The sequence below is a fragment of the Nicotiana tabacum genome, chromosome 22 (assembly GCF_000715075.1).
Source record: "Nicotiana tabacum cultivar K326 chromosome 22, ASM71507v2, whole genome shotgun sequence".
Taxonomy (NCBI): domain Eukaryota; kingdom Viridiplantae; phylum Streptophyta; class Magnoliopsida; order Solanales; family Solanaceae; genus Nicotiana; species Nicotiana tabacum.
This window is the reverse complement of record NC_134101.1, coordinates 197,375,137-197,397,346: the sequence shown is the minus strand read 5'-3', so window position 1 is coordinate 197,397,346 and position 22,210 is coordinate 197,375,137. Positions and strand designations below refer to the sequence as shown.

The 22,210-nt window shown below is 38.6% G+C and overlaps 2 protein-coding genes across 2 annotated transcripts; both read left to right on the top strand.

Annotated features, from left to right (window-relative positions):
* Positions 1-960: 960 nt before the first annotated feature.
* LOC142176214 (uncharacterized) lies at positions 961-1,515 on the top strand. Its single transcript, XM_075243337.1, has one exon. The coding sequence runs from the start codon at positions 961-963 to the stop codon at positions 1,513-1,515; it is 555 nt and encodes a 184-aa protein (XP_075099438.1).
* Positions 1,516-10,014: 8,499 nt separating this feature from the next.
* Positions 10,015-18,313, top strand: LOC107759525 (uncharacterized). Its single transcript, XM_075243336.1, has 5 exons — positions 10,015-10,210; positions 10,324-10,910; positions 11,506-11,838; positions 17,199-17,823; positions 18,111-18,313. The coding sequence occupies exons 1-5, from the start codon at positions 10,015-10,017 to the stop codon at positions 18,311-18,313; spliced, it is 1,944 nt and encodes a 647-aa protein (XP_075099437.1).
* The last annotated feature ends 3,897 nt before the right edge of the window (positions 18,314-22,210 follow it).

Sequence of the window (22,210 nt, the reverse complement as noted above, 5' to 3'; positions counted from 1 at the left end):
TCAAATATGGTAATAAGAGATATAATAGTTCTTCTTTTATATGGAAAAGTGTTCTCAAAGGTTGTAAAACTTGCAGTCAAGGAATCCAATGGCTCATTGGTAAAAATTCCAACCTAAATATTTGGGAGACTCGATAGATCCCTCACTTACCACCCTTGAGAGAATATATTGAAGGTCCTCTCCAAAATAATGAAAACATTTTTCCAATAAAATACCTTCTTCATAATGGGAAGTGGAACTTCGATAACATCTCATTCAACTTTCCTCCCACCATTATGGACAATGTTAATTCTATTCCCCAGCCACTTCAAATCATTGACAAACCCTTGTGGAAGCTAAGCTCAAACGGAATATTCAATACCAAATCATGCTACCTCTTACTAAACAATTGGCATACAGAGAATAACAATATGTTTGATTGAATATGGAAATTACAGTGTCCTAATAAAATCAAATTTTTTCTTTGGCAATGCCTACATAGTAGAATTTCTGCCGATGATATCTCTATCACATTTGGATAAATACTAACCCGCATTGTTCCAGTTGCCAAATCAAGAGGAAAAAATCAGTCACATTTTTCTTGAATGCCCTATTGTCTCAAACGTATGGAAAGCTCTAAAAATTAGAAATCTTGATATTAACAGGGACACTCATTGGCTCATTAAATTAAAAGACATCAACATTAACACTCTTCCACTAAAAATTCCTTGGGCAAATCTACTTCCTTTTATTATATGGGAAATTAGGATTAATAAAAATAATAACAACTTCAATAACACTCACTACCACCCCCACTTGAAAGACATTCAAAATCTGGCCTCGGAATTCCTATTTCTCAACTCCACAAGAGTTGCACCCACTGATAAATTTACTATCAACATTAAATGGCATCCCCTGCAACATCACTAGTACAAACTCAATATAGATGGGGCATTCAAAAATGTTGTTAACAAATCAGCCATGGGAGGGATATTCAGAAACTATCTTGGCAACTGGATAATAGATTTTCAGAAGGTAGATAAAGCTTTCTCTCCTCTTCACGCAGAGCTTCAGGCAATCCATGAGGGCCTTCAAATAGCAATAAGCTACGATCTATTCCCACTGAAAGTGGAAACAGACTCCACGGAAGCCATTAATGTAATCAACCAGGACCATTTTGTTGTAACTAACACTGTTCATGCATGCAGATCGTTGATGCTCCAACGGAAGGACCTGCTCCTACGACATAATTTTCAAGAAGAAAATCAAGTGGCGCATCTTCTAGCAAAGGATGCATGCAAAAAAGAATACATACAGCTATGCAAGGAAAATGCAAAAATACATCCAACTCCACCTCATTTTGTGAGCTTACAACTGTCAAAGGATGTTAATGGAGGCTACTACTACAAGAAGTCATTAGACATTACGACATGTAATAGACTTAAGTTAGTAGAGAACCAAAATGTCACTAACATTGGATCACCAATGTGTGGCGATTTTCAATTTCGAAATATATGTACTAGCAGCAACTTCTAGTTTCTATATATAATATATCCATATTGTCAAAAAAAAAAAAAACTCAGACTTGATTAGATAGATTGTTCGGTACGAATGATCATTTGTGGTTATACTCCAGATAAGATTTTCTAACTTCATCAGTAGACAATTTGGAAAATGCATGTCGCATATCTTTCTGTGTCAAACAATTCACAACACAGTTAATAATATCACTCCCTGCAAGAATACACAATCACATAGATACAAATATGCACTGGAATAGAGAATTTGCTTACCTCGAATATTAATGAGAATTGTAAACTTGAAGAGGCAGAGGGTTTTGGTTTGAAGAAACACGTGAGGCAGTGAAGAAATAGGTTTTTTTTTTTTTTTTTAGGTAAATACCACTAAGCAGAGTACTTAATGACTAATTTTATAAATAATTAAAATAAAAGCAAATTTAAGTATTACATAGTGAAAGTAATTAGAACTTGCAAATGAATAAATCCTAAGTTTAACTTAGAAATATTACATACTTTAGATTGAGAATTAAATAATTAAATCTAGCAACTACTAAGATGATCAAATATAATGCAACTCATTTTATTTTCTGGATTTTATGTTTTCTGTAAAATATTTACTTCCTATGTCAGAATTTATATGATGATGTTTGATTTTATACAAAGTTTAAAAAAGAAAAAAAGTTCAAACTTTGTGATCTAAAATAAGACATACATTTTTGCGTGGCGTTAAATTATTTCATTAAAGATAAAATAAGCTTTAAAAATTAGTATTACTAAATATAAAAATATATTATTCTTTTGTGAGGGCTAAAATAAAATAGCAGACAGAATAGACAGGTTATTCTTAAGTTTGAGACTAAATTCCTATAACACACCTTTTACACACTAATTTTTTTAAAAATGTGCCTAATACACCACTTGAGTGAAGTGGCATGGGTGTGATTAACAAAAAACCAGTGTGTTAGTCTTGTACTCCTGTACAAAGTTTGTCCCAACACTTACTTAAGTGTCGTATGTCAAAATTTCTGTATTTTTTATTTGGTACCCAATCCCTTCCCATCCAGGGGCGGATGTAAAGTGTTGATGATGGGTTCAATTGAACCCAAAGCTTTCGACGCGGAATAAAAATTTATATGTAAAAATTCGTTAAAATTACAAAAATAATAAATATGAACCCATAACTTTAAAAATATGGATTCAATGCTAAAACATTAAAAGTAGAACCCATAGAGTTTAAATCCTGGATCCGCCTCTGTTCCCATCATCTTCTCCACCCTAATTATTTGGTCCCCTTCTTAACTGCCACCGGCCAAGCCTCCCTCCTCTAATCTTTTCTTTTCTCTTTCTCATATTAAACCACTAACAACCCCATATTTAATTTATTATTACCTCCATAAATTCATTAATTCTTTAAAATTTTTAAAACTTATACAGCTCAAAATTCTTCTGATCTTTCATTTCAAAACTCATTCCTTAAGTGTATCTTCATTTCCTCTCCACTAAAAAATCCAATATTGCTTTGAATTATGGGTTTTGCTTCTTTGCATTCTGTTTCTCTAAATATGTATTCATGACTTTTATGCTTTTTTTTGTTAATGATTTAAGTGATTTAAACAAAAAATCATGGTATAACCCCATTTATATTTTAGTTCAATATATCTTCAATAATGGATATTACTTCCGTTCAGCTATCCCTCCTACAAGAAGAAAGAGAAATTTAAAGGAAATTTTACCTCCAATAGCAAAGGTATACACCCTATTTATTATAAACCAAAATTACAACAACAACAACCCAGTGTGGTCCCACAAGTGGGGTCTAGGGAGGGTGGGTTGTACGCAGCCTTTCCCCTACCCTGGAAGGGCAGAGAGACTATTTTGATAGATCCTGGGCTAAAGAAGGTGAGAGAAGCTCTGCTAGCAAGTAATAACAAACAATAATTAGAAAACTAAATCGAAGATAGCAACAGATAATATGAAAGGGGTACTGATAACAAGTAGTAGCAAGATAATATATTTAGAAAACTAGTTCCAAGGCAGCATACAAGAATATGAACGAAGTACTGCTAGCAAACTACGGAATCACCAATGGCAAGTAACAACGAAATGAGATATGCGAATATAGCAAACTAAGGAACAAAGGGTACCATACTAGCGCTAATACTATCGAGCTAGAGAAGACAAAGGGAGATGCACTACTACCTACTAACCTTCTACCCTAATCTTCAACCTCCACACCCTTCTATCTAGAGTCATGTCCTCGGTTAGCTCAAGTTGCGTCATGTCCCGCCTGATCACCTCTCCCCAAGACTTCTTTGGCCTACCTCTACCCCTCCTAAGGCCAACCTCTCACATCTCCTGACTGGGGCATCTGTGCTTCTCCTCTTAACATGCCCAAACCATCTCAACCTAGCCTCACGCATCTTTGCCTCCACAGGGGCCACTCCCACCTTATCTCGAATAACTTCATTCCTAATTTTATCCAACCTAGTATGCCCACATATCCATCTCAACATCCTCATTTCGCTACCTTCATCTGCTGGACAAGGGAGCTTTTGATTGGCCAAGACTCTGCCCCATACAATATAGTCGGTCTAACTACTACCTTATAGAACTTATCCTTAAGTCTCAATGGCACATTCTTATCACATAAGACACCGGAATCGATCCTCCACTTCATCCATCCTGATCCAATACGGTGTGTGACATCTTCATCTATCTCCCCATCCTTTTGAATTATAGATCCCAGATACTTGAAACTCTTTCTCTCCCGGGAATGATTTGCGTATCGAATTTCACATCCCCGTCCGCCTCCTGGGTAACACCGCCGAACTTGCACTCCAAGTAATCTATCTTGGTTCTGCTCAACTTGAAACCCTTAGACTCCAGGGTATGTCTCCAGACCTCCAGTCTCTCGTTAACGCCACCTAGTGTCTCATCAATCAGGACTATGTCATCTGTAAATAACAAGCACCAAGGCACCTCCCCTTGAATGTGATGTATCAAAGAATCCATCGCTAGGGAAAACAAAAACGGGCTAAGTGCTGATTCCTGATGCAACCCCATCTCAACCGAAAAGTACTCCGAGTCTCCTCCTGCTGTCCTAACACGTGTCTTAGCTCTATCATACACGTCCTGAATTACTCTAATATACGTTATAGGCACTCCTCTAGCCTCCAAAATCTCCATAGAACCTCTCTAGGGACTTTGTCATATGCCTTCTCCAGGTCAATGAACACCATGTACAATCCTTCTTCACCGCCCTAAACTGCTCCACCAATCTCCTCACAATATGAATGGCTTCAGTGGTCGATCGTCCCAGCATGAAACTAAAATGGTTCTCGGAAATGGACACACATCTCCTCAACCTCCCTTCAATCACCCTCTCCCACACTTCCATCTTATGGCTTAACAACTTGATACCCCTATAATTGTTGCAGTTTTGGACTTCCCCCTTGTTCTTGTACAACGGGATCATCGTACTCCGCCTCCACTCTTCAGGCATCTTCTTCATCCTAGAAATGACGTTAAACCAAAATTATTTTAAAATATTATTTTTGATAGCTACCTTTTATATTTTATAGAAAAATAAGTATTTATAGTATATACTACCATTGAGACATGAAATAACGCATGAAATAAGGTATGAAATATGCTATTTGAGTAAAAATTGCAAAAACCTAGCAGCAATAGTTATTTTACATTCATGGCAACTAAATAAATACATTCCCTAGCAGAAAATCACTCAATTCCATTAACATAGAGATGCTAATTAATAATCCCTAAAAGTAAGCAAAAATAAAAGGAAAGATGATAACTCTCATCCTAAAATAAAGCTCTCTTGCAAATTTCACTAAAATAGGCATATAATTAATTATATACAAATTCTACCCATCACAGCTAAATTACCGCACTTTCATGTTATATTATAAGTTCTAAGTGATTGCTACTCTTCTTGAATTTAAATATACATTCACTCAATGTGTTTTCTTTAATAATATTTTCATTGATTTTTAGTTAAAAAATCACGTATAATTAATAATATGTATAATATTGGAATAAATCATATATGCTTACCCTAAACATCCTTATATTCTGAAAAATGTAAAATACACATATTTACTGAAAATATATAAGGTATATATACACATATCAACAACACCGCTTATGTTGTCCAAATCTCGCATCAGCAAGCTTCTCCCATCTTGCCATAGATCGCATATGTGATACACACTCCGTATCTGCGGAGTTGCAGGTGCATGAATCCACTCGCATGCGTGCCTTCTCTTCTATGAATAATCTCCGCATCTGCGGTCCCCTACTGCCAAGCCTGCCTAACCTTGCATCTGCACATAGAGACCTTGTAGGTGCGACATCGCACCTGCGCACAGGGGCGAAGCTACATTTGTTAAAGGGTGGTCAATTGACCACTCTTCATCAAAAAATTAAACTACATATATAGGTAAAATATTAGATTTTAGTAGTATATAACATATACTGAACACTCTTTATCGGAAAAAATTCACTTATTTCAAATTTGAACAACCTTGAAAAAATTTCTGGCTTTGCCGCTGCCTGCGCACTATGAACTGCAAGTGTGACACACCAAAACTAGCAATCCTAATAACTCCCTATATGATCTAGAATCCCTCTGAAACATACCTGAGCCCCCCTCCCCCCCCACAAACCCCGTCCAATCATATTAACAAGTCCAAAAATATTATCCAAACTTAATTAAAGGCTCGAAACACCACAAACCATATCAAAATCAAGAATCATTGATTAAATCATCCTCTTAATTTCAAAACCTTCCCGCATCTGTCGAACGTGTCCGAACTATACTTAGACATTCCGGATGCCAACCAACTTTTGGGCACAAGTTCGAATCCATTAAGTGAACCTATACAAGGTCTCAAAATCGTAATAAGAGTCCAATAACACCAAAATCAACTTTCGGTCAAACCTATGAACTCTCCAATTCTTTAAAGTTGCCAACTTTTGACAAAGAGAGCAAAAATCTCCTATGAACATCCAAATTCAAATCCGACCATATGCCCAGTCCAAAATTACCATACTAACCTATTAGAATCATTAAATTACCAATCGAGATCATTTACTCAAAAGTCCAACCTTGGTCAACTCTTCCAACTTAAAGCTTCCAAATTGAGAATCATTATATCAAATCCATCCCGAACTACTTGAAAATCAAAACCAACCATGCACACAAGTCATAATACACCGTAAGTCGTGATAGTAGACTATAATTATGCAATGTTAATACTATTTACACTCTAATTTGGCCGAACTTTATCAATGTTTAAATGTTAAAAGATAACAAAATGCTCTAATAAAGAGTTTTATGTTTTGCAGGAGCCACTCCGAGCTATGAGGAAGCTAAAGAGTGTTTTGGAGTCAATATGGAGCGTGGAAGGCCAATAGGAGGTTAGCACGGTCGAAAAAGAGAAAGAAAAGCAAGTGGCGAAGTCCCCTCCAGGTGTGCGGCCGCGGATTGCGCATTGGTCGCGCAGTGAGGCAGAATACTAGGCAAACTCCGCGGTCAGATCCGCGGCCGCGGACAAGCTGACGTAAGCCAATAACCCAGGGTCAATTATGTAATTTCTAAGGCAACTAACCTAAATCTATATGAAGCATAATTTGCCCAGAAGAGAAGGATAGCTGTTTTAGAGAGATTTTAAGGGCAAGAACATGGGAGAAAGATAGAGAATTTCCTTAGAGCTTTTATCTTCTTCTTTTTAATTCAATTGTTGATTATGACTTTCTATAGTGAATTTTTATCTATTAGTATGAGTAGCTAAACCCATCATCTAGGGTTGATGGAACCAACTGTTGGATGAAGTCTTGACTCTATTTTGATATAATTGAGCCATTTTTACTCTATGATTGTTCAACTACGTGTTGTCTTGTGATTAATTAAAAGGGCCCTTGATTAATCATGTCTAGTTATCTTGTGTTTCTTGAGAAAGAACACTTGGTTAGATTGTTATTGAACAACATCACTTTTAGGAAAGTTAAGAGATTAATTACTTGAATTTAAAAGCAGGGTTAGAGATAACGAATCTTTGGTGAGATAATTCTGAGTTGCATAGATTGTTAACTAGAGTAGGTCGAGAGAACGCTTCTAGTAAATTATCGTAATTGATCGAGAAATAATTGCGGTAGCCCAAAACTCATACTCCTTATAGAGTGTTACGGCGAGATTATAGCTAACGTGTCAGGAATTAATCCGACAATTGGGGAAATCAATAACCCTAGACCATTTTACCATTGAATTCAACTCTATTCTTGATTATTGCTAGTTTTATTGTCATTTTTCCTTAGTTAACTAAATTCTACTCATTATCCATTAAAAAAATCTAGCATCCGAGAATTGTTTGAGCTTATCATTAGCAGTGTTAAAAGTTATAGTAAATAGGTTAGCTCCCTATAGGATTCGACTCTGGACTTAAACCCAATTATATTTGCAACGACCGATTAGTCCTTTTTATAAGGCATAGTTGGGCGTAATCAAATTTTGGCGCCATTGCCGGGAAGCTAACGGTGTTATTTATTATAACTTGGAAGAATTGCTAGGATTATTAGTTTAGATCCATTTTCTTCGGTGTTATAAATATTTCCATTGAAATTCTCACGTTTGAACTTGTCTGTGACTCAGGTGCATGCCTAGAAGCTCCTTGAGAACTAGTGAACTCTTTGAAGGACTCTTAGATCCTGAGAAACCATTTCGGATATTGAACCGGGCTAACAAGAACGACAAACAACTAAAACAAAATGAACAATTCAAAATTGAAATGGGTGACGTAGACAACGTCAATGGGAATAATAGGAATGATAGAGATGACCCAAACATCAGAGTGGTAGCACCTCTTGTGCCGGAAACTGCTCTTTATGATTGGGCGCAACCAATTGCTGATAACCTGGCCATAGCAATTGCGGTTCCTCAGATACAAGCGGAGACATTCCAGATTACCAAAAACATGCTGCACCTGTTGTAGAATAAAGGGTTGTTCTCCGGGTCATACATCGAAGACCCACAATAACATCTGAAGAACTTTCTATCAATTTGTGTCACTCAAAGACAACCGAATGTGACTCCTAAGGCAATCAAATTATTACTATTCCCATTCTCGGTGACTGGGAAGGCTCAAACTTGGCTGAATTCACTCCCAAAAAACTCCACTGCTACTTGGGAGGAACTAGTCAAGCAGTTCTTAAACATGTTTATCCACCCAACAAAATTGCGAGGCAAATTGATAAGATATTGCAATTCAGGCAGAAACCGATTAAGACTTTACAAGAAACCTGGGATAGGTTTAAGGGTATGTTGGTGAAGTGTCCGCACCATGGCATTCCGGATCAGATGCTGGGATAGAGATTCTATATGCGTTTGGCTGACAGTCTGAAGACCAATGTAGATGCTTCCACCGGGGGTGCATTCTTGAGCAAAACATTCCCATAGTGTAAGATTCTTCTTGACAAGATGTCTCAAAATTCAGGCTGGATGACGAGAGACACAACACTCACTCCAATAGTGCATTCTGTCGCTCTTGACCCAAACAATACAAATGCAGAAAACATAGCCACTCTTATGACACAGATGAGCTTGCTGACAAAGAAAATCAATGAGATGGGTACGAAACAAGTGCACATTATTGATACCACAAATGGAGGCTTATGCACTCCATGCATAAACCAGTCATATGTGTGCTCGTAGAGTGGAGAGAATGACAACCAGGGTTTCAGAGAAGGCATGAATTATGTCAATAATTTTAGAGGCCAGAGGCAAGGTGGGCAGCAATGGGGACCAACATCAAACCAATAGTACAGACCAAACCAGCCACAGCACAACCCCAATCTAGGAGGAGCACAACCACAAGGCCAAGTCGTGCCTTATCAAAGGCAGCAGGGCTATAATCAGCAGCACCAGCAACAGCTGGCCTACCAACCACTTCATCAACAACAGGACAGTAACATGATTGAAATCAGGGGCATGCTGCAACAACTCATTGGGACAAATAGAAAGATGCAAGAGAAGTTAGTTGCACATGATTCAGCAATCAAAGGCATTGGAACTCAATTGGGACAACTATCTATGGCCTTGAACAATCGCCCACAAGGGACATTTCCTGCAGATACAAACATTAATCCAAAGGAGCAGAACCCAAATCAGCTCATGGCAGTGAGTCTCAGGAATGGAAGAGATTTAGACATGGGGCAAGAAGTTGCTCAATTTAGGAGAGAGACATAGCCAACTACTCCAGTTACATTAGAGATAGATAAGTCAGCAGAGCTCACCGAGGTTGACAAGGGTAAGGAGAAGGAAGGTGATCAACTCCTAGAACAGGTGGTAGAAAAAGCTTCCAGCAAAGAAAATACACAAAGCAGTGGGCAGAGGTTGACTCCTGCACCATTCCCTCAGAGGTTGGCAAAGCAAAAGAAAGATGATCAATACAGGAAATTCATGGAAATACTTAGACAAATTCAATTGAATATTCCACTGATGGATGTTTTGAGGGAAATACCAGCGTATGCAAAAATGATGAAGGACCTAATGCTTCGAAAATTTGACTTCCAGGAACTGTCCACTATAACTCTGATGCAGACCTGCAACGCGGTAGTGTCAAGGCCTATGGCTCAAAAGGTGTCTAATCCTGGTAGTTTCACTATCCCATGCACCATTAGGAGTTATGATTTTGGTAAAGCATTATGTGACTTAGGAGCTAGTATAAACTTGATGCCCTTGACAATCTATACAAAACTGGCAGAGCTAGACTGACCTCAATGTTGCTGCAACTGGCTTATTGCACAGTTAAAAGACCGACAAGAATTCTAGATGATGTGCTTGTTCAAGTGGGGAAATTTGTATTCCCTACAGACTTCGTCATTCTTGACTGTCAAATGGATGAAGAGATACCAATCATTCTGGGAAGGCCATTTTTAGCCACTGGGAGAGCATTGATTGATTGTGAGACTAGAGAATTGAAAATGAGGTTGAACAATGAAGAAATAATATTCAATGTTCAACAATCTATGAAGAGACCCAGCGAATTTGCAAATTGCTCACTGGTGGAGGTCGTAGATGTAATATTACAAGAGGAGGATGAGACTATTAATGTCAGGGATCCGTTAGAAGCCTGCTTGATGAATCTGGAAAATGTGGATGGTGAGGAGTTGGCAGAGTGGGTCATGGATCTCGAAGGTCAAGGGTTCTGGAAAAGGAAACCCCAGTTCGAGCCACTACACTTAAAAGAAAGAACAACAACACCTGCGAAACCATCGATAGAGGAGCCACCACAATTGGACCTGAAATCGCTTCCAGCTCACCTCAAGTACACTTTCTTAGGGCCTAATTCTACTTTACCTATTATTATATCATCAGGTTTGCTAGCTGTGCAGGTAGAGTAACTCCTACAGGTGTTACAAGAACGTAAGACTGCTATTGGTTGGACCATAACAAACATAAATGGTATCAACCAAGCTTTTTATATGCACAAGATTCTCTTGGAAGAAGGGTACAAACCTTCCAGAGAACATCAACAAAGGCTGAACCCAAATATGAAAAATGTGGTGAAGAAGGAAGTGATCAAGTGGTTAGATGCAGGTATCATCTTCCCCATCTCTAACAGTAATTGGTTCAGCCCTGTTCAGTGTGTGACGAATAAGGGACGAATGACGGTCATACAAAATGAGAATAACAAGTTGATCCCAATTTGTACAGTCACAGGGTGGCGTATTTGCATGGATTATCGGAAATTGAACACAGCCACCCAGAAGGACCATTTCCCCTTGCCATTCATTGACCAAATGTTGGACAGGTTGGCTGGGTGATCTCACTTCTATTTCTTGGATGGATATTCGGGGTACAATCAGATCGCAATAGCCCCCGAAGATAGAGAGAAAACATCATTTACCTGTTCGTATGGCATCTTTTCCTTTCGGATGCCTTTTGGACCTTGCAATGCACTGGCTACATTCCAGCGGTGTATGTTAGCCATTTTCACGGATACTGGTTGAAGACATTATGGAGGTATTAATGGATGATTTCTTTGTGGTGGCGGATTCATTCAAGGACTGTCTTCACAATTTAAGAAGAGTGCTCAGAAGATGTGTGAAGACAAATTTAGTATTGAATTGGGAAAGGTGCCCTTTTATGGTACAAGAAGGGATACTCTTGGGGCATCGAGTGTCCAGTAAAGGAATTGAGGCTGACCATTCTAAGGTTGACGTGATTGAAAAGTTGCCACCGCCCACTTCGGTCAAGGCATTGAGAAGTTTCCTTGGGCACGCAGGGTTCTACAGGCGTTTCATAAAAGATTTCTCTAAGGTTTCTAACCCTTTGTGTGAACTCTTTGAAAAAGATCAACCCTTTGTGTTTTCTAATGATTGCAGGTTGACATTTGAGGAGCTGAAGAAGAGATTGGTGACTGCACCCATCATTGTTGCTCCCAACTGGGAGCAACCGTTCGAGCTCATGTACGACGCAAGTGGCTATGCTATAGGAGCAGTCTTGGGGCAGCGAAAGGACAAGCTGATGCACCCAATTTACTATGCAAGTAGAACGCTAAGCGGTGCATAGCTCAATTGCACCGTGACGGAAAAAGAGATGTTGGTTGTAGTTTTTGCATTCAACAAATTCAGGTCATACTTGATTGATTCAAAAGTTATTATTTATACTAACCATGCATCAATTAGTTTTTACAATTTTTCTATAATTTTAAAGGCCTCAAATCAAATTATTTCTGCATTTTTTATTTACACAAATATACAATAATTATCCCTCATATTATTTTTATGATGATTTAATCATCTAAATTCATCATTTATGCCCATATAATGCTTAAATATTTTAATTGCATTTTTTACAATCATATTTGTACTTTTAGGCTAGAATTGCATATTTTTGCAGCAATAGCCTATATATATGCACAATTATATTATCTATACAAAAAATGACTTTTCATATTTTTATAATATTAAGTATGTATTTTAAAGTATTTTCATGCACAAATCACATTTTTATCATTTATAAATTATTTTATTAAGTTAATTGGGTATTTAAAATCTAGCCCCTAGAAAATACTCAATTTTGGACCTAGCCTATCCTAAACCCATACCCGTCCAACCCAAAACCAAACCCAAATACTCGTGTAATTAAACCCACCCCACCTAGACATCTAATCCTAGCCGTTGATCTCAGAAGATCAACGACCCTAAACCAACCGACCCCTTTTAATATATCAAAAAAATCTCTAGCCCTACCCATTCTCCCAAACCCGCCACCCTCATATGCTCTCGTCTTTCACCCCTCTCTAGTTCTAGCGCTGTCACCTATTATCCCCTCCGATTCTGACCCAAAACGGAATCAGCCATGGATTCCCTTACATTATTGGTCTCTCTTCACCGTTGGTTACTCGTCTATGACCCTATTTAGTTTCTTTCCTAACATGGTAAAGCAAATCTGTCCAAACTCGAGCCAGATCTAGTTCAAAATCTTTCATGTCTTGACTATTTCCGTCTATGTTCATCCCAATACCCGTGAGTACGAATATTTTTGTATTTTTAGAGTTTCAAATCTCCGGTTCAAACCAGATTTGGTTCAACCTCTGTTTATTTTATGAATCTGGCTATTTTTTGGTTGAATCTGTTTAGATCTCCTCAGATTTGAAACAATTTCATGTTTATTTTGGTATTTCGTCTTTAAAATTTCAGTACTTCTATCTCGATATTTTCTAATCCTTTCCTATTATTATTATTATTCTTGACTGATTTTGGTTTACCCTAGAATTAGGGTCTTGATTTCAACGATTTTTTCTGCAAAATATTTAACTTTTAAACGTTTTCGTCTCTAAATATCTATTAGGGTTTCCTTATTTATTTTATTTACTATATGTTTCTGTATTTCTGCCTAATCTCTTAGAGTTCTGATCATTTAACCGTTCATTTTACTATTTTTGCCTGTTTGCCTTAAATTCTGTCGATTAATTGTTAATTAATTTCACTTACCTAAATTAGGGTTTGAAATTGGGCTTTCCTTTAGTACCGGTGTTTCCTTGTTAGATTTTACCTATTCTTACCTTATGTGCAATTAATAATTGGTGCTACTGGCCTGATTTTATGCTTTGATTATTAGAACCGATTCCTAATTGATTTCGGAGTTAGTTCTTGCCTTATTTAACCTAGCTCTTAATTACTGATTGATTCCGTATAAAGTTTTCCGTAAATTAAGTAGTGCTAGCCTGACTTTACTCATTTCTATTCTGCTAATTTGTTCATGACTGACCTTACTTGATTGATTGTTTGATTATTTTCTTGCCTTATTTACCTATACTATTCGACTTTATATATATATATATATATATATATATATATATCTGTGTGTGTGTGTGTGCGCGCATATATCTTCTCAACACACAAACATCAGTTCACAATACACACATACACTTAAACTATTCTCCTTCTTTGCTACTTGTGCTATTATGGGTCTAGTTGGATGAAAGCCAAGGCTAGATAGTGAGACTACACTTGCTCTATATTCTGCCCTCTGTCTTTTCTTCAACTGGTATGTCTCTAGTTAAATTTGAAACTCAAACTCTATGTGTTTCATTCCTGTATTAGTTCATTGACTATGAATTTAACCTATCCTCTTATTTACTTCTTTGCTTAGCATGCCTAAATTCTGCCCTGTTCAATGTATAACTAGTATGTCTACACTTCACCAGTTATCTGATGCTTGACCAGCCTGCTTGTGATTTATGCTTAATCCCTTAACTATGTGATTATAATGCATATGGTTGATCCTACTTGTGTGTCTAATTCTATCCTCTACATCTTTACTCCATGCCTTAATTGCCTACTGTCCTGGTTAATTTGTTAAGGCTATGAAGCTCCTAGGTGTTCGATGCATATTATTGTCTACATGCCTCCCTGCACCCTATTCATGTACCCTCAATGAGATTCCTATATGTTCCTAATCCCTTACACTCTTGTGTGTAAACCTGCCTGCTAAAGTGCTTGTGAATCTGAACCTTCTGTGATTGACTGGCTGTTTACTGAATTTTCTCTCTTCTAAACTGTTTTCAAAAAATGTTATCAGTATTCTTCTAAAAAACTGGTTTTCATTCATAGCATTTTCTTAAAATGGGTCTATTCCAGAAAATATTTTTCATTCCTAAAAAGTTATCTCCACATTGTTTTCACTAAGTTTTTCAAACTATGTCAAACACTCTCACTTACTCTTAGGTTATTAAGTTCTGCCCCTCTGGCATGTGTACTGCTTAGGGATCCTTGAGATCTCTCTGAACTCTGGCATATCAGGGCTGGCTCTTCCACACTGCACATAACTAGTCTCTATTTGAGAAAAGTCTTTGTGTGAGCACTGTCCGGGATCCTTGAGGTCCTTAGGGAACTCTGACACACCTGTACACTTGTTGGCTATGAGATTTCTGAGCATTTGAGACTACATTGAAGGCCTGGTACTCCTAGGTTTATTTTGGGCCTGCTTCAAGCTCCCTATAGTATCACTTTACATTTCATCTATGTAATTTATTCAATCCTGATATGTAATAATTATTTGTAAATGGATATTGGGGTAACTAGTGAAAGAGGAAGTTTGCTATGTGATTTTGTGGGATAAATTGGGTAGAAACCATGCTTTAGGTGCTACATTATGTTGAGTTGCTATAGAAATCATGTTCTAGGTTGTATGACGCATTAGATATCATGCTTTAGGATTGCTATGCTTACTCGCATTAAACCATGCACAATTTGTTCATTAGATACCTTGACTTAGGACAATCACATTTATTGCTTCTGCATATCACATGTTATAGTTCATCATCTCACTTCTGATTCTGTATAAGTCACTATCACTTAGAAAACCTGCCATTAGGTTACTAATACTGTTTAATAAAAAATAACCTTCTCCATGTGCATTAGAGATCATGTTTTAGGACTACACGTGCATTTTCCTTGAAACATGTCGCTAAAATAAATAGGTTAAAACAACCCTCACACATATGTATCATGACCTGATATGAATCAGTATAAAATCACCTGCTATAATATTCATCACTTAGTTCAACATGCCTATAGGATGAAAGGAGTTTAACTGTATAAGTAGCCCTAGATTGTTACTACATATACACACCTAGGCAAGCCTTAGGCTGTTAAATAATTGTGAGACCAGTTCTGTTTGTGTGTGAAATTATCCGGGCTTAACAAGCTATAAAACCAGTAGGCAAACTGGTTAGGATTCTGCCACTTCCCTTAAAACAAACACTACATATCCTGTATCTGTAACATTCCTCTAGATATTATGTTCCTAGACTTTCTAAACTTCTTCAAAATTAGCTGTTTGAGACATGCTGTTTATTTGCCTATGTATATGTGGAGGTAAATATGAGCCTTTTACCTGCTTCCTTAATTGATAGTCATATGTGTTATTTGTTGTCGCCTAGACTTTTCCCTTTTAAACACCTTAGGATTGTTTAGAACTGCCTAAGGCTAGAGGTCCTAAATTCCTCCGGGGTCACAAGGAAGGGACTGGTAACAACATGCTTAGAGGTCGTTAATCAAACTCACTTATATAACTATTGAGGGGGGAGGGTAATGGGCAGTAAAAGGATATGATGACCTGCACGCTAATGTCATGTGTAGCCCCTCTAGTTGAGGAGGATTACCGGGCATTGCACAGATTGATCCTATAGGATAATCAACTTAGGACTTTCCTTTCCCAATTCCTATATGTGTTTAAATTATCTAAACTTCTTTCATATATGTGCATTAGACCATCTCAACTTCCTTGATCATATATGTATTTAGACCATGAAAACTACCTTTATTTGCAAATACGTGCTAATACTACTTACTTGTTAATTGACTAATTTGCATAGTTTAAGTTCAGCCGGGACCTACCGTTGTGGACCGCAAGGGGTGCCTAGCACCTTCCCCTCAAGGTTATTTCGAGCCCTTACCCTAATCTCTAGTAATACAAAACTAGTTACATGAGTTAATTGCTCTAGGTGCCTAACGCACCTTAATTAGTTAGGTGGTGACTCTTCAAATACCCAATTCCCAAAAGAAAATAAGTTGTTCCCCCATGAATGTCGAAACCCGGACTTCCCCGCATAAAGGGAAAAAAGTGGGCACGACAGTGCACAGCTCAATTACACTGTGACGGAAAAGGAGATGTTGACTGTAGTTTTTGCATTTGACAAATTCAGGTAGTACTTGATTGGTTCAAAAGTTATTGTTTATACTGACCATGCAGCAATTTAGGTACTTGACAGTAAAGAAGGAGTCAAAGCCACGCTTGATCCGCTAGGTTCTTTTGCTACAAGAATTCGACTTGGAGATTCGTGATAGAAAAGGGACAGAAAACCAAGTAGCAGACCACCTCTCAAGGTTGGAAGGAGTTGAAAAGAAGGTATAGGTTGAAGATATAACAGAGATATTTCAGGATGACAGTAACTAGCAGTGACAAAGGAGGAGACGTCATGGTATGCTGATATTTCTAATTATTTAACAATCAGTAATGTACCTTATGAACTCTCTTCAATTCAAAAGAAAAGGTTATTTCGCGATTGTTGGTCTTATTATTGGGATAAACCTCTACTTTTTAAAATATGTGTAGATAACATGATCTAGAGGTGTATCCTCGAGAAAAATCAACATTCTTTTTTGCAGGTTTGCCATGCTTCACCATATGATGAACACTTTGGAGGAATTCAGACAATGGCTAAGGTGTTAGAATCAGGTTTGTATTGGCCAACACTGTTCAAGGATGCCCATGCTTGGGTGAAAAGTTGCGATGAGTGCCAAAGGACAGGCAACATATCTCGACGTCACGAGATGCCGATGACTACTATTCAAGAGGTAGAGGTATTTAACATGTGGGGGATTGACTTTATGGGGCCATTCGTTAGCTCGTATGGTAACAAATACATATGGGTGGTAGTTGACTATGTCTACAAATGGGTTGAAGTTGTGGCTCTCCCAACCAATGATGCAAAAGGGGTGATAGGCTTTCTAAAGGAAAACATATTCACACGTTTTGGCACCCCGAGAGCTACAATCAGCGATGGTGAAATCCATTTTTGCAATAGAGCATTCGCACGGCTGTTGGAAAAGTATGGAGTTCGCCATAAGGTGACCACACCTTATCACCCACAGTCGAGCGAGCAAGTTGAAATGTCAAACCGAGAAATCAAAAGTGCCCTAACCAAGACAGTGAATGTGAGAAGGACTGATTGGGCAAAGAAGCAGGATGATGCGTTATGGGCGTACCGCACAGCATTTAAAACTCCAATTGGTATGTCACCATATAAGTTGGTATTGGAAAAGCATCCCACCTTCCGGTGGAGCTTGAGCATAAAGCCCTTTGGGCACTACGGCATTTGAATTTAGATATGGAGGCCGCAGGCACCAGTAGAGTCACTGAGTTACATGAACTCGAGGAATTCAGATCCCATGCATTTGAGAATGCAAGGTTGTACGAAGAAAGAATGAAAATGATGCATGATAGGCATATTCTAGATCAGAACTTCAAACCCGGAGATCTAGTGTTGTTATACAACTCAATACTAAGATTATTTCCAGGTAAATTGAAGTCTCGATGGTCAGGATCCTTCAGAGTGGTGCAAGTGTTCTCAAGTGGAGCTGTAGAAATTGAATCTGAAGATGGAACAAATAAGTTCACGATGAATGGGCAAAGGTTGAAACATTACCTTGGAATGGTCGAAGAAAATGGGGATATAGTGGTGATATATTTGGAAGAGCCCCAATACACGAGCGAAGAGTAGTAATAAAAGTCTGTGTTGTGCCGCGACGTTAAATTAGGCGCTTCCTGGGAGGCAACTCATGGTTTGCTATAAATAGTCGTGCCGCGATGTTAAATTATGTGCTTTTTGGGAGGCAACCCATTATTTTTCTTTGTTCTTATTTTTGTAATTGATTTTTGAACGGTGACAATATTAACCGATCTAATAAGGTGTAGGAATTAAAGTATGCGCAGCGGAAGGACGCGGGGTGATGAAATTATCCTAGAGATAGGCAAAAGTGCGAAAAAAGCAAAAATTTCTAGAGGCCTATATCTGCAGCCGCGGATTTTGCATAGGTCTCTGTCCGCAGCCACGGATTTGACCGCGGATGCGGCTCCATTCAGGTTCAATTAAAATATTTTTTTTCTTTTCTTTTCTCTTCTCCCCTTTTAGTTAGTTTTTTTTACTTATTCCCCCCTTATCCGCCCACTCCCCTACTTCTTTTCCCTCCCCCTTAATAAAAAGAATCTAAAACCCTTCCCCCTTTCCCCAAAACAAAAATAACGCATCCCCCTTCCCTTTCTTCTCCCCCAATCTCTTAACTCAATAAAATCTCCTCTCCTTCTTTCTCTTCTCTACTCAACCATTGCCTAAGCTCCATTCCTTGCAAGATCTTCAAGTACCATGAGATCTTTAAAGAAAAGACACACTAACGGTGCCTCGTCAAGTGGTCATAGAGGCTCGTCCCCGGCCCGGGCACCAGCCAGTTCATCGCAGTTGGATCGCACTTGGGTTGTCTCCAGAGCTGCCCAAGACCATTTCAGTTTGAAGGCTATTAGAAAGCCTATACCGAAAAGGGGAGTTGACAGGAGATCCCTCCAGGCTGAATGCCCTAATTTGTATACGGATTTGATTAGGCGCAGGTTGGACATCTTCTTCGAAGTGCCGAAGGAGGGTAACTTGATGCTTGTCAGGGAATTCTATGCCAACAAGTCTGAACATGAAGATCACATCTACACTGTGCGCCAAAAGAGTGAATGCCTCGATAGAAGCCATCAAGAGAGTGTATCGATTGCATGTATTCACTGGGGAGGAGGATTACTATGATACTTATCAGCGAGTACCAACATATTGGCACATGTTTTCAGAACTATCTGTGTACCAGACAAAGAGGTAGTGTGGGTTGTGCTGAACTCGAAGTTACACTCAGCCTCACTCACATTTGAAGGAAAGTGTTGGTTGTACGTCATCAATAGTCAACTGTTGCCGTCCCACAACACCACTGAGGTAAATGTTCTGAGAGCTGCATTGATCTGGTGCTTCGTGAATGGCCATGATTTTGATGTGACCAAAGTTATTCAGTCTGAGATATTCATCCGTTCACCACTGAAGAGTTATGGGTTCTTCTTCCCCTCTCTGGTCACTAGATTGTGCCGGGCCACAGGGGTGCCAGAGAACCCTAATGTGGATGGCAAGGTGAAGAAAGAAGCAAAGTTCTGGGAAGACAAAATGACCATTCGGAAGGATACAATGGTGCCCCGTACAATTGATAGTGATGATTCTGAGCCGTTAGAGGAGAGCGATGAAGAGCAGAAGGAAGTTGGGCCTTCCTCACCCCCACAGGAACAAGTTGCCGCGGTTGAAAAACCATCTGCAGTAAGATGGAGTACACGGATGACAACCTTAGAATAGGAAATGGCAGGGCTGCGCACTTCCGTCACAGAATTGGGGACTAGAGTTGATGCCTTGGCCACCCAAAATGCGAAGTCGGAGAAGAAAATCATGGGCTGGCTGCGTGCGTTGGGGAGGGTGTGTCATCTCGACCCCGGCACTGTCTCCGATCAAGACTGATTTTCCAGGGAAGTTCCTTTACCTCGCATTACTTTATTTGTGTGACATGGGAACATGCCATCATTTTAAGTGTGGGGTGAGGGATACTTTGTTGGTATGTTGTATGTAGAATAGTTTCGTAGTTTATTTACATAATCATTTTCTACTTGTCCTGACGATGGATATCATTTGACGGGTTTCTTGAGGGACTAAAGTCGAAGAAGAAAAAAAACATAAAAAGATTTTCTTTTGTAGTAGTGTATTGATTCCCCCTTGGTTTTTCTTTAAGCCACGATTCTTTTTCAAGGGTTTCATTTGAACCGGGTGTAGTTAGTTTTTTTTTTATTGTTAGTAGGAACTTGTGGTCTATCGGTAGAAATAGAAATAGGATCTCTTAACGTCGTAATGCCTTGAATATAGAGGGTACTTTAGTGTGACGCTTAGGCTCAGTTGTCGACTCTTGTAAGAATGCCTTAAACTGTATGTTCTTAATTTGACTTAAGTACCCTGATCAGAGTGTTTGATGACCCAATCTGGAGTGAGTCATGTGCCATGTGTGTGTGAGGCTTGTTGTATTTTGTGCACGACATTTGATGTCGAGAACTTGCCCCGTATGTCTGCAAAACAAAATAGTAGTCTTGTTTAGTCTGGGAAGTGATATAGGCATTTCCTTGTTGAACCATATATATACTTCATCCACCCATTTGTTATGTATCGTAGTTAACCCCATTGAGTCTATAATCCTGTTTCTTTGGCAACCACACTACAAGATATACCCATTTGTTTGAATTAACCATCTATTTGTACCTTTTAAACTCTTATGAGCACTTGAATAGTTATGAACTTTGTAATAGTTAAAGTGTGGGTGCTGAGTTTGGCTTTTGAGTGGAACTAATGAAATAAGGAGAAAGGTGCACTGTTTTGATAAAGTAAGAGCCACTTGAATTAAAAAAAATAATAAATAGTTGGGTTGTTGTGAAAAATATTCCTTGATAATTGGTGGCTCTTGATGTAAGTGTGCTTAAAGAAGAATGGAGTTAATATATAGTGATGTGAAGGTGGAGTTATGGTTTGACATAAGTGTGGGGTTTGAATGTTAAAGTATATGTATTAAAGTACTTAGGGAGATGTAGTCACTCTTATATCTAAATATATCCTACCCGTCTCGTAGCCTACATTACAACCAAATCAAGTCCTACTTGATACTAGACTAAATGAGCTCGATTAGTAGAGCAATACACTACGGGCATGACTATGGTGCATCTTTTGTGGCATATGAATGTCATTTCTGAGGGTGAGTGAATTCTGTTTATATTGAAGTTCCTCAGTGTGTGTGCATTTTGTTGATTGTGGAATGAATCTCTTTTGTTGTGAGCATGCACTTGATTCATGAAGGAGAGGTAAGTCCGGACCTCTAAGTTAGAGTAAGAAAGTCGGTTAGGAATAATGTGTGGCTCGCGGGAGTCAACTCTTGAGGTGTGGATGTTACACTAATGTACTCAATCTATATGGAATATTCTTGGTGTGACGAGTTAGGGAAGTTAGGCCTCTGTAGAGTGTGGTTTGATTGCTCGAGGACGAGCAAAGGGTTAAGTGTGGGGTGTTGATAGTAGACTATAATTATGCAATTTATATACTATTTACACTCTAATTTGGCCGCACTTTATCAATGTTTGAATGTTAAAAGATAACAAAATGCTCTAATTAAGAGTTTTATGTTTTGCAGGAGCTACTCCGAGCTATGAGGAAGCTAAAAAGTGTTTTGGAGTCAATATAGAGCATGAAGGCCAATCAGAGGTTAGCATGGTCGAAAAGAGAAAGAAAACCAAGTGGCGAAGTCCCCTGCAGGTGCGCGGCCACGGATTGACCGCGCACTGAGGTAGAATACTGGGCGAAATCCGTGGTCAGATCCACGATACAATCCACGGTTGCGAACGAGCGGACGTAAGCCAATAACTCAGGGTCAATTATGTAATTTCTAGGGCGACTAACCTAAACCTATATGAAGCCTAATTCGCTTAGAAGAGAAGGATAACTGTTTTTAGAGAGATTTTGAAGGCAATAACACGGGAGAAAGACAGAGAATTTCCTTAGAGCTTTCATCTTCTT